Raw genomic sequence first — 17,040 nt, 5'->3', positions numbered from 1 at the left:
GCCATGAGTCAAAATTGACTTAACAGCAGCAACAGATAATAGCAGGTAGGGCTAAGCCATAGTTCTCTGTTTTATTTCTTTTCTTCATCTTCCCCTCCTCCCCTTTCTTTTGAGTTTGGATTATTCTGGCAACTAGAATGCCTTGTAGTTTGACAAAAAACAGGATTTTTGAGCTTGTTCTGGGGCTAGGTTAGCAAGGTTCAAGGCTTCGCCAACATTTCAAGAGATTGTTTTTAAGAAATAAATTTTTTAATAAATGTCTTATGGAAAACAAGTCATAAGCATTTTTTGCAGTGCTCTCTAGTAGTGGGAACCGAGTGCATTGATCTCTCTAAACGTATTGCCCAGGTGCTGTTGTCATCCAGGCACGCAATTGTGAGACAGCTGCCCTGAGCTAGGGAGGGATAGTGAAGGAAAATCAACCGCCTGGGTAGGATTAGCTGTCCTGCTCTCTCTTTCATTAGTTGCTGAGCTCTGGCCAACAAAGATAGTAAGGACTGGTACAGACCTGGAGCCCTGGTAGTACAGTGGTTAAGAGATGGGTTGCTAATCAAAAGGCTGGCAGTTTGAGTTCACCACCGCTCCTTGGCACCCTGTGGGGGAGTTCTGCTCTGCGCTATAAGGTTGCTATGAGTTGGAATCGACTCGACAGTGACATGCTTTTTTTTTTTTTTTGGTACAGACCTGGAGGTCAAAGTTTAACAGAAAGAGCTTTCACAGCAGCACACACACAGCTGGTCTTCTGTTCTTTCTTTCCAGTGGTCATTGAATTAAATGTCTCTGTGGGAAAAAGCTGTGGTTCAGGTTCTCAGAGTTTTAGTCAGCTTCTCTCTTACTTTTCCAGACTGCGAATATACTTTAAGGCTATTAAAAACATTTACAGTGATGAAAAAAGAAGAAAAAAGGGCAGGGACTCAATGATCCCACCCCAACTTCCCTTTGTCCAGTGACAACTGCCTAATCACTTTAATGTGCTGTCTTGTTTCCCCTAGCAGTGGCAAAACAATCTTTGTAGGGGAAAAATAAATAAACCACTACCTTGCATTTTTGACTGGGGAATACAGCTACCTCGAGTGAGCCTGTTTCTCCAGGGTGATTTTGGCAATTGCTTTAAGTTTGGCTCCCTGGTGAGGGCGTTGTTCTATCTTGGATGTGGGTGAAGGGAAGGACAGAGAGGTCGGGAATCCCATTTAGATCACAGCCAAAAACAAACCAGGAAGTAAGGCGAAATTATTGCCATCTGTACATAGCTCAGGATGTTAAAAGCAATAGCCTGGGCTGGTTGGTTATTCATTAGCAAAAAGGAAAGAGCAGTGGGGGTCAAGACTGGTCAAACTACAGGAACAGGCTTGAAGCAGGGAGACAGCCCCTGGCAAAGGCAAGGCGTGGAGATTTTACCTGGACTCACTGTCTTTCCCTTCTTCACTTTTCCTTGGGACAAAGGCAAGATGACTCTTTCCTGTTCTCAGACATTTGTCAAGATAAAGCCTTCTTAATTTTATTTTGTTTTTGTTGTGGCATTCTTAGGCAGACAAGAAGAAAAGACACCTACCTTCCCACGGAGCAGCTGCCTTGCTCCTCCTCGCTTTGGCTCTGGGGCAGCAGCTACCACCTCAGGAAGAAAGCAAGGTTCACTGCAGCCAGACCTGCCAGATTGTTTTGAAACAGGGTTTTTGCACACTCTCCAAAGCATGGTGAGTTGGTGCTGATTTCCAAGTCACCTGGTGGAGGGCAAGAAAGTGGATCTGCAGAGACAAAGAGGAGAGGGAGAAGCCTCTCTCTCTTCCTCCCCACCAGGTAGAGCACCATGGGCAACGTCTGTCTGAGGCTCTGGGCATACTTGCAGCCCTGTCTGCCCTGCTTATTCCAGGAGGTAGTCAAGCCGGTGGTGATTGAGAATCCAGGAGCCCGTTGCTCCCCTGATGCTCCCCGGCCACAGAAGAACGAGCCTCAGAGAAGCCATGGCCACTACTTTGTGGCTCTGTTTGATTACCAGGCTCGGACAGCAGAGGACCTGAGCTTCCACGCAGGGGACAAGCTCCAAATCCTGGACAGTTCCCACGAGGGTTGGTGGTTTGCCAGACACTTGGAGAAAAGGGGAGACGGCTCTGGCCAGCAACTCCAGGGCTATATTCCTTCTAACTATGTCGCTGAGGACAGAAGCATAGAGGCAGAGCCGTGAGTAGTACAAACCCACACTTTATTTTCCCACTCTCAGAAGACCGGGTAATGAGTTTTCCTCCCTACCTATCCACAACCCCCTAATTTCCAGAGAGCTGCCCAGAAAGTATGAGGAAGTCCTGGCAAGAACCTACTAATTGAAATACACCTCCCCCACCCAGTGAGAGTGAACTTGGCTGATAGTTGTTGTTGAAAGAACTTGTATTACAGAATGTATACCCACAGCCCCTGGGTGCATTTTCATCAATATAAACAAATGGTGCACTTAATACTTTACCTTTCCTTTGGCTATAAAACCACTCACACTTCACTTTAACGATAGTAAATCATAGGACTTCCCTAAACCACAGTTTCAGATCGAAAGTCCAGCTCTTCCTATTTATTTTTTTTAACCTTTGAAGCACTCCCCTAACTCTAATCCTAATCCTTTTTCATTCTGACAGCACACACGGGGCTAACTAACACAAAAGATAACATTTAGAGCAGAACAGTTTTTACTTACATTTTCCCCAGTGAAATCACGTGTAGGCATTTTTCCTTTGAATTCCAGACCTTGAGTTACGCTACCCAACTTAAAATATCTTTCAGTTTTTACTAGCATTGGAAACTGGCCAGACATTTACTTAAGTTTTAACAAAAAAAAATAGTAAAAACAATGATCATTTCCTCAGAAGAGAAGATAAAGACTCTGTATTTGAATGAATTCTATGAATTATAGTGGAACAAAAGGGGAAAATTTTGTGTGTTTATTCATCCTACTCATTCATTCATCCATGCAAGTGCCAGGCACAGTAGTAGGCATGGTGTGTGTGGGGTAAGGATAGAGGGACTGACACTAGTCGTGTTGAGTATAAAGTGGATGAAGCATGCTTCTGACAATGGGTGCTTAGGGTTTGATGGGCTGAGAGGAAAGTGGAGACTGTTGTACTGCCTTGTCCCGTGAAACCCAAATAAGAGAGTGACTCACAGGAAATGGACTCATTATAGAATGGATTTTAGCTGAAGAACCATTGAAGTTTCACTCATCTTCTCCTGCAATCATTTTTTTTTTTTTTTTTTTTTAATGCAAGCTGGAGCACCTCTTATTGGCTGAAAAAGTAAGATGTTAAGGAGGAATCATGGACATTGTTGCAGTTTTCCAAACTCTCAAATCCAAATAAAAAAGGTAGCTAGGGAATTTTTGAGATTCTGAACAATGCCAGGAACCTACGGATGTAAAGATGGTTTTAAAATTTATGCCTAGATAGAGATTGTAATTTAAAATTTTGATGAAGTGAATCGATCAGTTCTTAAATGAGAACATTTTTTTTCAGCAATAACCTATAAGACATATCTTTACTTATTTATTAAATGTTTGCTTACGTGCATTTGTGTGTATTCACTACTACATGATTTCCATGGAGGGTATGGCATTATGCATGTTTTATTTTCAGGGTAACATATGTTATAATACTATAATATTCATATTTAAAAATTAGTGCCCTGAATTTATAAACTACTAGTTTTTAAATGTATTCATTTAACTGCTTAGGACCTCAGTTTTCTCATCTGTAAGGTCTTTCTCTTGGCCTGCTCTGTGAGATGCTTAGATCTCTGGATTTCCTGATTACCTGGGTGCATGAGCTCTTCTGTTTCATGTGTAGTTGTTCAGCTACATTAATAGATGACAGACTTATAAATACTGGAGAAAGCAAGTTGACTGAAACAAAAGAAGTAATCCAAAAGTGATAAGATTCTGAATAAAAGACTTGAGCACAGTGTCCTTACTAATTTAGGCTCTCTTTGCCTAACAAACAGAAAATAAGGCAACTGGAGGATTGTGGCTATTTTTTGACTTTCAGAGGCCATCTGTAGCCAAGAGTATTTTTACTTCTGCACATAACTCCTGGCCTTTCCTCTTGGAATTGGTTTTCAGCAGCTTTCCTATGTGTCACTACCAGCCTAAATCATTGTAGTGGGCTTCTTTTGGGCTGTTCACATCCACTGAAAAAAAGATGGTGCCCAGAAGTTGCGCTGCTATGCCTCCCGCTTAGCACGGGCAACCTGTTTCCTTTTAAGTGCACACCGTGGCCTTCACTTGTGAACTCAGGTCTCTTTTGGGGGGTACTTGCCACTATATTGCCAAATTGCTATAATACTTTTAATGCAAGTAGTTGTAGCCTCTAGAATTCCACTCTATTTTGAACAGAAGTTATTTTAGCAAAGCCTGAGGGTGTCTAAGTGGCTCAAAAACACCTTAATACCTGGGGAATTATACAAAAAACAGCTCCTTTTAATATTTTTTCTTCAGTGAGTTTTTTTAAAACATACAACTTTTTAAAGCATATAACGTGTGCCTTCTACGTTTGTTTGCTAACTGTTCCCTTCCTCACCATGAGGTATTTTCAAAAATATCACAATGCCAATTTTTTTTTACATGTTGTTATAAAAACAAATTATCATAGTGCACTTAAGAAAATACCTCACGGGGGAAGGGAGCAGTTGGCAAACAAATGTAGAAGGCGTGCATTATTTGAGTGAAAATACAATATACTTCATCTTCCCTTAGAAATACTGTGAAAGTTAATGCAGTTTATTCTACATTGAGATCAGTAAATAGTAATAAGTAAAGATTATAGTTTATATTCATTTATGTGAGATAAGTACACAATGGGAAACCAATAAAAATTGAATCACCTAATTCCTAATTAGACCATTTAATGCAATGTGTGTTAGTATTCATCCATTTATTTCTTTATTCGGAGCTAGTATTAGTAAGAAAACAGTACTAATACTCTGAAATTATTAGTGATTCCAGGGATAGAGCAGAAGTGTTGAAGGTTTTAGTCTTTATTTTGCTTTTTTTTTTAAAAAATAGAAAGTATGGAGGTTTTGAAAGAACCAGACAATTGTTAAAACATGAACTCTGATGAATTATTATTCTACCTAGAAATACTTACCCCTTTCTATATATCTCGTATTAAGTAATTTAATAAGCAATTATTAATGATTTATTTTTGCCTATATGAAGAATCATTGTATTTATCTTCAGCTTAAATTTATTCCTAGATTCTTTTAGGGATGAGTGCTTTTCTTCAACATAGAATTCCTCAAAAATTTTACTGTTATGGTCTGATTACTTAGAACTCTTCTTAGAATTTTTATTCATAGCATTTTAAAAGATATAGTTCAATTCCACCCAGATAATGATGGTATGGCAAGTGCATATAAATCTTGGATTTATATGGCTCTAAATTCCAAAGCTTTTATTTAAAAAAAAAAAAAATTAAGTGATATAATATTTGATGACAAGAAATATAATCAACGTGGTATATGTATGAAGAGTCTGAAATATTTGTTTGCCTAATTATTTAAGTATACCTAAGGTGGGGTCCACACGGCTTTATGAGAGTGTAGTTAAATTGGAGAGGTCCCTGGGTGGTGGAAATGGTTAACCCACTTGGCTGCTACGTGGAAGGTTGGAGGTTTAAGTCTACCCGGAGGCACCTCGGAAGAAAGGCCTGGTGCTCTACTTCTGAAAAAGCAGCCATTGAAAACCCTGTGGAGCACAGTTCTACTCTGACACACATGGAGTCACTATAAGTTGATGTTGACTTGATGGCAGCTGTTAGTTAAATTGGACTAGTATCAGAGATAAAATCAATTCAGTCTTCCAGAGAGTGATGGGGAAAATAGGGTACACATTATCACATAAGCCAGAAGCTGATGATTTCTGCTTCATTGACTTGCCCACACAAGCCAAGGGTAGTCGTTAGGATAACAGATTTTACTGTACTTTGCATGTAGGAAGATTCTTAAGTTATGATAACAACAATGCAATATGCTGCAGAAATTCTGACTCCATAAACTTCTCAAAGGAATTAAATTGTTTCCATTAAAAAATCAGATATTAAAGATTACTCAAATGATCTCAGACCTCTATTTTTTATTAAGCTTTATTCCTTTTTTAAGTCACATCCAAATGACTATTCTTACTTGAGAAAAATAATTTTTGTTCTAAGTCCATTCCATGAGGCTAGTGTGGTGCTAGGTGAAGGACTCATCAAAGTTGGAGGAATTAGAGCTTTCTTGGTTGGAAGTTTCAATCTACCCAGAGTCATCTTGGAAGAAAGCCCTGGTGACCTATTTCCAAAAAATCAGCATTGAAGACCCTGTGGAGCACAGTTCTACTTTGACACACATGGTGTTGCCATGAGTCTTAGTCAATTCAATGCAACTGATTTGGTTGTTGCATGGATAATTTGTCTTATGATAAGAAATGTCTTTGCACATATACATAGACCAATAAAGGCTAGAAGCCTCTCTGCACGCTCCTGAACCTCAGGATGGTGTACTTTTGCTTATATAAGGCCTAGAGGAGCTGTGCATACTGACCTACAATGGTGTCTTTGTATTCCTTGTTAACGCTTAAAGAAGACAAGTGTTTTGTGGAAAGCATTTTCTCCTGTTCTTATTACCAAGTAAAGATAGGTTATTTCCAACTTCCTTTCTTATTTGTTGTTTTAGGGTTGGCTTAGTGGGTAAATGATATGGCTGCTTACCAAAAGGTCGGCAGTTCAAATCTACCAGCTGCTCCTTGGAAACCCTATGGGACAGTTCTACTCTGTCCTCTAGGGTCACTATGGGTCGGAATCGAATTGACTAGATGACAAGGGGTTTCGTTTTTTGAAAAAATAGAATAAATATTCGTAACTTCTGATTTTGTTTGTAGTTTATGTTTATGTGTTATGTTAAAAATGTCAAAATATTATGCATATAAAGTAATGGAATTTCTTTATAAGAGTAAAGGGCATTTTTTAATTTTTTTATTTTCATGTGCTTCTCTTTAATGCCTCAGAGTAGAATTCTTTCAAGATTTTATCTAATTTAAGGTCATTGCCATTGTCTGGTTTGAAGAAAGTGGCGTGGAGAAATAAAGTGATATATTCTCAGGAAGCCACACACATCCTCATTTTAGAATAGAGTTGAGGCTTCACTATTTGGTGATCTGAATACTGCTGAATTAAATAACTGTGGAATACAGGTTGTACACAGTCCTCCTTGCCATTTTCAACCTAGATGTCAGTAGATTTCTGTCTCAGCTGGGACATGAAACTAGCATTTTTAAATGCTTTTGAACCTTAAATTAGTGAAAGCTAAAGGGAAAATGTGGTTTAAAAAATTAAAAGTACTATTGATAAAAAAAGAAATAAGCATCATAATATTCGGAAATCCCCAGGGGCGTAGTAGTTAAGAGCTGGGCTGCTAACCAAAAGGTTGGCAGTTCAAATCCACGAGCACCTCTTTGGAAACACTATGGGGCAGTTCTACCTCATCTAATAGGATCATTATGAGTCAGAACCAACTTGACGGCACCTAACAACAACAATCTAACTTAACAGAATTTTTCTACTTTGAATGGCTTAAAGCACTAGAAAATTACCTATGACCAAACAGTCTCACAACTCTTCTTTTTCCAAGTCACTTATTTCTTTCCTTTCATGCTAGTTTTCAAGGATGACTATATGCATATTTGTGAAAAATGAAAACTATACATTTTCAGTTGTTCTCCTTTCAGAAAAAGTATACTTAAATACCATAGTTTTTGGAAATTAAGGAGAGATTTTTATATATAAGAAAATACTTCTGTGTTTTATATATATATATATGCCTATTAAATTAAATGATTTGAATAAATTTAGGGTTAGAATTTTAGGACAAATCATTTAAATCAACCAAAAGCATATTTAGATGCCCTCAGATTGATCCAGAATGGATATTATTAGATTACTACCTATCAACCTAAAAGCTAACCCACTGCTGTTCAGTCAATTACAACTCATATCAACCTTTATAGAACAGAGTAGAACCACCCCATAAGGTTTCCAGGCTGTAATCTTTATGGGAGCAGACTGCCACATCTTTCTCCTGTGGAGCAGCTGCTGGGTTCAAACCACCAACCTTTTGGTTAGCAGTCAAGTGCTTAACCACTCTGTTACCAGGGCTCCTGCATTACTTGTAGGATTATGATATATTCTACTTTCCCCATCTTTTGAATTATTTGTCATTATATGTTACTTTCAAATAAATATAATAAATTTTTTTTATATATTACTTTCAAATAAATATAGTAATATGACAAATGTGTTGCTAAAATAACTTATCAAAAACTTTATATCCCAGGTAAAATCATGATCTTTTCATGTTAATGTAACTCTCTGTGTTTATCTCAATTTGTTATGTAATGAATTTTTACGTTAATTGGCATAATTTTTAAGGAAAATAATAATTGATAAACTGAAATAAAATTTTAAAGAATAATGGCAAAGTCACAGAATTAAAGAAATGTGATGCCTTTGAACTGCATAGAACTCACAGTTAAAAGTCTGAGTTTAGTTAACAGCAGTAAAACTTGATTACATACATCTCAAATTTTATCTGAGAAACACTAAAGTGACATAGTCTGGAATCATTAAAATGACTCAGGATTCAAACTTAGTTTTTTCTAGGAAAACTGATAAAATTGATACTATCTTGGAAATTTTAACTGCCAGATGCCATTCAAAACCACTCTCTCTAGTGAAAATACTGGTTGAATTTTTCTTTTCAGATTGTCAACGAATTACTAATGAACGAACTCAATTTATGTCCTCTGGAATAATTCCTAAATTACTGTCTTAAAGATTAGAAGTTAAATTCCAACCTGATTAAATCCTTTCTTTGGAAAAAAAAAAAAAAAGTTCTGTTGGGTTGAAACTGGTTTGCTTTCGTTCAGCTAGATTCATTCACATGTTTGGCTTGTCTCTGTATATACATCTTGTTTATTTTTTGACGAGTAAAAATTCAACCATCTCACCAAACTGAAATTGTCAGACTAGACACAGTCTTCTATACTGTAAACCCTCATGCCGCTGGGTCAATTCTGACTCATAACAACCTTATAGGACAGAGTAGAACTGCCTCATAGGGTTTCCAAGGCGTGGCTGGTGGATTTGAACTGCCACCCTTTTGGTTAGCAGCCAAATGATTACTGCACCTACCAGGAGTTTTCTATACAGTAAAATAGGATTAAATTTTATTAGCAACTACCATGAACTATGCACTGTATTAGTCTTTGGACTCCAAATAGGAAACAAACAAAAAAATCAGCAACTTTACCTCAATGAACACTTTTTGTTTATCACCTTAGAAAATTCCCTTCAGATATTCTAACTACCTATATCACAGTGAAAAATCCATGTCGTAAATAAAAGTCAGAGCAATCTTTGGGTTCTTCTACTGGATATTTTAATTAGGTCCAAATCTTACTGACATAGAATTTTAATTGAAATATTCCAATTATCTGTCTGACCTACTCTGTGGTATAGTTAAGGATACTGACTATGGCTTCAGATGATGTAGATTTGAATATGGCCTTGTCATGACCTAACTGTGTGAACTCTAACAAATCATTTAACCCTTCTGCCTCAGCCTTTTATCTGTAAAACAGGAATAATAATGACACCTATCTCAAAGGATTGCTATGTGACTTAAATGAGACTATTAGTGTAGAAAAGGTACACTGTAGAGAACCTGACACATAGTAAGGGTTTAATAAATGTTACAAATTTTTTTTTTTTTTTATTATTTAGTTTATATGAGTCGGAATCTGGAATCGACTTGATGGCACTGGTTTATTATTTAGTTTGGAGCCCTGATGGCATAGTGGCTAAGAGCCATGGCAAGCTATAAATGTCGGCAGTTCGAATCCACCAGGCGCTCCTTGGAAATCCTATGGGGGCAGTTCTACTCTGTCCCATAGGGTTGCTATGAGTCAGAATCAACTCAACGGCAACAGGTTTGTTTTTTTTTTTTTGTTTATTATTTAGTAGAAGAGCCAGGTGGTGCAGTGGTTAAGAGCTCAGCTGCTAACCAAAAGGCCAGCAGTTCGGAATCCATCAGTTGCTTCTTGGAAATCCTATGGGGAAGTTCTACTCTCTCCCGTAGGGTCGCTATGAGTTGGAATTGACTCAAAGGCAACTGTTTATTTTATTTTTGGGGGGCAGTTCCTCCTTTACCTCTGTCTGAATAGATCATACTTTCTAGCTTCAGCTCCCAACCATCTTGCCTATAGCAGGCCTCCCACCCACTGAGCTTCTTTGAGTCTTGTGACTGTCCCATGCTGTCCCTCACCTGTGATTTTTATATGTGCTGTTCTCTCTGCCTGCAACACTCTCCTCCTCTTTTCCTGACTCTCATTAATCATTCAGGCCTCTTCTAATCCAACCCTTCTTCTCCATCATAGCCCTTCCTGACATCCTAGACTACAATAAGTATGCTAGCTTGTTGCTAATTTATTTTCTGCAAGACCTTAAACTCTGGATGTGGAAAGGGAGCCATCACCTTGGGCTATAGAGCTCAGTGTGGTGCCTATGCATAATGAGCATGTCACAAATATTGGTTGGATAAATGAATAATTAATGAATGATGGCTCATCTGCAAATCTCAGATCTTTTTAAGAGTAGCTGACGAGAGCCGCCTCTTTTCTTCAAGTGTTTCTCTCTGAGTTGCTTTTTACCTGTTAAGAAAATCTAAGGCGTTTCTTCATTAAAGGCACAGGTCATTTTGCATTGTTTTCTCAATGAATTGTGCATGCTTAATTTTTGGTTAGACTCACAGTCATAACAACATAATTGCCAGGGGCCCAGAAATTAATTGGAGAAAGTACTTAGGGGTCACAAACTGATTCGAATATTCTTCGTAATGTAAAATGAATATCAAGTCAGGAACAGATTGTAAATCCCATTGGTGTGGCATCTAATAACCACATATGTACATATTTCACTGTACTGTGGTTATAGTCAAAATAAGCAAATGACTGGCCTGAGTTTTTAAATAGACGGCAAACCAAAGTGTAATTTATAAAATTAATGTTGGTGGGACCAGACATTTAATTTCCATTTTTATGCTCAACATACATAATTTCAAATAAGTGCATATATAAAATATTTTAAGTTTGTACTTGCTGGAAATTTGAGTGTTTGCTGAATATTAATAGATTTTCCCTGTTACATTCTAAAATATTACCAAACAAAATAATTACATGTTCTTTTTACTAGGTTTCTTAATAATTAGCTGCTAATTCCTCTATAGCATTCTCTGACTCTCATTTGTTAGTGGAGGCTCTCTGCACTTGCACTAGAAGGATTTGGGCCCGTTTCTCTAGGGAGAGCAGTTATGCAGACTAACAGCAGTTTTAATGGTGTTTCAGGCATTTTGTGGCTATTTTCCTGAAGCCTGCAACTTTAGTATTAGTTTATGTGGTTGTTTCTTTGAAGATGAATGTAACAGAAGAATTTTGCTAAGATGCATAGATGCAAGTGTAGATCATGTGATTTGTTACCCCCCTGTTGCTTTGTTGCTTATTTGGCTAAATTCAGATGCTATAATAGACTATCCCTTGTGTGAGATCATTTTGATACCGTGTTATTTTTTTTCTGCAAAGTTTTAAAGATATTTTTTAGTTTAAAAATTGAACTAATTTAAGTGTCAAAATGTGTTAATGATGTTCATATTTATGTCTTCTATTTTTTTATTCATAATACATGTTTTATATGTGCCTTTTCTAATTCTGGTGGTGCAGTGGTTAAGAGTTCAGGCTGCTGATCAATAGATTGGCAGTTTGAATCTACCAGCCTTTCGTTGGAAACCCTATGGGGCAGTTCTACTCAGAACTGACTCGATGGCAATGGGTTTGGTTTCTTTTCTAATTGAAACCGAATTTCTAAACTAGAGGTATTTTTTTTTTAATTTATTGTGCTTTACGTGAAAGTTTACAAATCAAGTCAATCTCTTATACAAAAACTTATACACGTTTTGCTATGTACTCCTAACTGCTCTTCCCTTAATGAGACAGCACACTTCTCCTCTCCACCCTGTGTTCCACATGTCCATTCAACCAGCTTCTGTCCTTCTCTGCCTTCTTCTCTCACCTCCAGACAGGAGTTGCCCACATAGTCTCATGTGTGTACTTGAGCCAAGAAGCTCACTCCTCGCCAGTATCATTTTCTGTATTATAGCCCAGTCCAGTCCCTGTCTGAAGTGTTGGCTTCAGGAATGGTTCTAGTCTCAGGCTAACAAAGGGTCCGGGACCATGACATCCGGGGTCCCTCTATAAACTACAGGTATTTTTATTTTCATGATTTCAGTGCCTTTTTTAAGATAAAGTTAAAATGCAATTCAAGAAATGCTATTATTTAGAACTTTCAAACTTTATATGAGGAATCTATTTTGAAAGACATTTAGAATCTTATATTGAAATAAATATTCCAATTAACACAAATGCTGCATACTGTATTGGCAATGTCAGACGATTCAGAAAAAGTAGGATTTCTCTTAAGGAAGGGTATTATTGATAGATATGAAGTTACTGTAATACTATTCCAATGTCACATTCATCTTTTTGCCATTTCTGAATAAACCCATTGCTATTGAGTTGATTCCAACTCATAGGAACTTAATAGGACAGTATAGAACTGTCCTATAGGGTTTCCAAGGCTGTGATCTTTATGGAAACACACTGCCCCATCTTCCTTCTGTGGAGTGGCTGGTAGGTTCTAACAGCTAACCTTTTATTAGTAGCCAAGCTCTTAACCACTGTACCACCAGGGCTCCTTCACAGTAGGGACGCCACTCGTCAAACGCCAACCTGGTGCCTCCTTTAAAGTCATCTCCAGAGAGTAGTTTTTGGAGGATGCCTGTTGCACTTCTGTGAGCCAGAGGTACAGGACACTTTCTCCAAAATCTCTTTCGCCTTTCTGGTAGTTGAAGAAAATAGTTTCTATGGGGCTCATGTATCTATTCAGCTAACTTTTTGATATAGTGCTCCGTAAAGTTTTCAATGGTTAATTCTTCATAAGTAGATTGCCAGGACTTTCTTCCAAGATGCCCCTGGATGGACTCAAACCTTCAAACTTTTGGTTAGTAACTGAACATATTAACCATTTGCACCACCCAGGAATTCCAAAACCAGAAAGATTAAGGCAATGTGGATAGGTAAAGACCATTATATTTGCTGGAGATTATTGGTGACACTAAAAAGTAATTTTATAAAGTAAGTCTGGGTGATGGCATGTAGTAAAGAGAGAGTTATGAAGGGGGACTGCACACTGTGCCTGGGACTCTTGTGGGGAGAGGTTCAGGCTGGGTTGAGCCATGAAAAAAGTATTGTGTCGTAGGGCTGCACACATGGCACTTGAGTACATGCTGAAAATCAGAGCTGAGAAAAAGCAAAAGAGCTAGTCGAACCCAGCTCGCTCTCTCTCTCTGAGCAGAGTCTACAGGCTTTAAAGGACTATGCCTATGTCCTTGGGATTTACAAAGGGCGTTACCATCTTCAGACTCTGGTGGTGTAGTGGTTAAGAGTTTAGCTGCTAACGAAGAGGTCGGTGGTTCGAATCTACCAGTTGCTCCTTGGAAACACTATAGGGCAGTTTTACGCTCTCTTATGGAGTCACCATAAGTCGTCATCGACTCAACGGCAGTGAGTTTTTTATTTTTTACCAACTCCAGGGTTTGATAGCTGATAGGTATTCAGCATCCTCTGGTAGGTTTGAATATTTGTCACTTGGGAGTTGGAGTGGAATGAGAATAGATTGAGGGCTCATCTTTCACTCAATAGATCTGGCCTTCCCAAAATAATTAGAAAAACTCATCAGCGTTTTTGTCTCAGGTGCTATACTCCCAGGTTTTAGAGTCATATTGAGGGAACAGTGTGCTCAGTCCTGTCTTAAAAGGAGAGGCAGCAATATATATATATAACTTAAAAGAAGTTTGTCTTTGAAGGAAAGAAGAGCAATAGGACAGTAGCTGAGAGAGGCATCAGGATCAGAACTTGGAAATAGCCGGTCAGGTTAGCAGCTACATCAACTAGTTAAAAAATACTTTAGTGTGTGTTGTAGGGTGTTTCTCTTTCACCCCAGGTTACTATAATACAGTGATGTTTCAGATAGAAACAATTCAAAAGTGACTCAACTTTTATCTGGGTGGTGCAATAGTTTATATCAAAACAGGCAGATACTGGTTTTAATGCTGAATCACTTTGAACTCTGTGCTACCTTTTATCAAAAGCCTGACTTAGGGAAGCAGTAGTTAAGGAAAATGGTGAGTCATGCTATTGCTTTAGTCGATCCTGATGAAACGGTAGAATGCAAAATAGTTACGCGATAGTTAATGGGAAACAGAATCTCAGTAGATGATTTTTACTTATGGTAATTTTGATGCCTAATGAAACTTCAGATATTTTTGAAAGCATGATTATCCATTTTCCAAAAATTTTAGCATTACAAAATATTCTAGTTTATCTTTTCTTGTTTTTACTTTTTATATTTTAAAGTATATTTGATAAAGATGACATACGTATAACTTTCTTCTTAGTTTTGAAAGCATAATTATTAAAGAACATTCATGTAACCACTTAACTCAGGACCTAGACTATTACTAATAATGGGCCTATGAGTTCCTCCTGTGCTCCCATCCCCAGAGAAAAACTTCTTTCCTAGAAAATGTTTATAACAATTGAATTGTAAAAGCATAAGTCTAGAGTCAATACAAGTGTCCATTGAAGAGATAAATTGTGGTTTATTAAATTAAATTAAATATACAATGGTGGAAATAATGCACTGAATTAAATATACAAATTAAATATACAATGGTGGAAATAATGCACTGAAATTAAATATACAATGGTGGAAATAATGCACTGAAAGGCATGCAACAACATGGATGAATCATGAAAGCCTAATGTTTAGTGAAAAAAATTCTAAGAAACTGCGTAAAATATGATTGTATTTTTATAAAGTCCATATATAAAGAAAACTAAACAATATATTGTTTGGGCATATATACCCACTGCTATCAAGCCGATTCCGACTCATAGCGACCCTATAGGACAGAGTAGAACTGCCCCATAGAGTTTCCAAGGAGCACCTGGCAGATTTGAACTGCCAACCTCTTGGTTAGCATCTGCAGCACTTAACCACTGCACCACCAGGGTTTCTTTGGGCATATATGCTAACCAGTTAACCAATTGGCTGCCATTGAATTGATTCCAACTCATGGTAACCCCACAGGTGTCAGAGCGGAACTGTGCTCCATAGAATTTTCAATGGCTGATTCTTCAGAAGTAGGTTGCCAGGCCTCTCTTCCAAGATGTCTCTGGGTGAACTCAAACCTCCAGCCTTTCAGTTAGCAGCTGAGTGCATTATCCGTTTGTACCACCCATGGACTCTCTGGATATATATGTTAGTAAACTATAAAATTAAATAAGGAAATGAATAAACAGATCTGGTATTTGATTTACTCGTCTCGGTATATAAGTTGTAAACTTCTACAGAGAATTTAAAGAAATGATTTAGGAGCTATGTATGCCATGAAAAATAAAGCATAGCAAATATGCTGGCTTTAAGGTAGTTCATGACTCTACTGGTCTGACTAAATTATTTTTGCTGAAGTTTTCTTTAATATTATGTTTCTGACATAAATAAGAAGCCCCGGTGGTAGAGTGATTAAGAGCTATGGTGACCTATGGCTACTAGCCAAAAGGTCGGCAGTTCGAATCCACCAGCCGCTCCTTGAGAACCCTGTGGGGCAGTTCTGCTCTGTCCTGTGGGGTCACTATGAGTCAGAACTGAGTCAACCACAATGGGCTTTTTCTTTCTTTCTTTTTTTTTTTTTAATAAATGTAAAAACAGGCAGCTTCTGCAATTTGGTTTTCATTATCCATGACGACTTTTAAAACCTTACAAAGTTCCACAAGATTAATTGCATAGGACAAGAATCCTTAACCTATAGACCATGGGCCCCTAACCCATTGTCGTTGAGTTGATTCCAACTGATAGCGACCCTATCCAAACTGATAGTGACCCTATAGAGATTCCAAAGATAGGCTTGAGAGAGTCCACGAACCCTCTAAAATTGTATGCAATTTTACTATGCATACATATATGCATACTGCATATTACTATATACAATGGTACTATGTACATTTGTATATTTTTTAGAATATGGAATTATAGGTTTTAAGATATTCTCAAAGGAATCATATTAAAAAAAGTATAAGAATCTGTGTTCAAAAATTTAGTATAAGCAAAAGTTTAAGGTTTGTTTCTTTTGAAAAATTTATTTGCTTCCTTATAGCAAGTAATAAGAATTTATTATATATCATGCTTTTCTTTTTTATTAGCTACCAGGAAGCTCAGAGTTCAATTTAACGCTTATTGATGATGATTATATTTGACCTTAAGTCTGCCTTATTTTCTTCTTTCTCTTTCCCCCCTTTTTTTTTTTTTCGTACTTCTATTCTGTAAAAAAATATATTGAGTGTTTGTAAGGGTCATAACATGTAAGCACACGGGGTTACCATGGCTTAGAAATGATGAGACAACAACTGGTTTTTTGGAGTTTCTGGGTGATGAAAATGGTTAACAAACTCAACTACGTACCAAAAAGTTGGAGGTTCAAGTTCACCCATAGGTGTCTTGAAAGAAAAGGCCTAGTGATCTTCTGAAAAATTAGCCATTGAAAATGCTATGGAGTACAGTTTTACTCTGACACACATGGGGTCTCCATGAGCTGATGTCAACTTGGCATCAGCTGGGGTTGAGAACGATTATCAGTCTAGGCATATTTTACATCTCAGGAATCTTAAGTTATAAAGGAAAAAAAATTATATATTAATCTATGTGTTAATTAAATAACATATTTCATGACTATCTTCCTGAGCTTGGTTAAGACACTAATTATAAGCCACACATAACAGGTTCTTTGCTAGAATCACAGTTAACGACTGTTGGCAGAAACCTACTATAACCACTTCCTCACCTTGCTGCTGTTTTGCTTTCC

The 17,040-nt window shown here is 37.5% G+C and overlaps 1 protein-coding gene across 1 annotated transcript in view; it reads left to right on the top strand.

Annotated features, from left to right (window-relative positions):
* Nucleotides 1-418: 418 nt before the first annotated feature.
* The window catches only part of FRK (fyn related Src family tyrosine kinase), a 104,798-nt gene continuing 88,176 nt past the window's right edge, over nt 419-17,040 (top strand). Inside the window, exon 1 of the mRNA XM_003404277.3 lies at nt 419-2,178. Within this exon, the coding sequence (XP_003404325.1) occupies nt 1,808-2,178 (371 nt within the window). The 5' untranslated portion in view covers nt 419-1,807. The remainder of the gene's footprint in view (nt 2,179-17,040) is intronic.

The sequence above is a fragment of the Loxodonta africana genome, chromosome 1, assembly GCF_030014295.1.
Source record: "Loxodonta africana isolate mLoxAfr1 chromosome 1, mLoxAfr1.hap2, whole genome shotgun sequence".
Taxonomy (NCBI): domain Eukaryota; kingdom Metazoa; phylum Chordata; class Mammalia; order Proboscidea; family Elephantidae; genus Loxodonta; species Loxodonta africana.
Note: the sequence above shows the minus strand (reverse complement) of the source record. Positions and strands in the feature narration are given on the sequence as shown.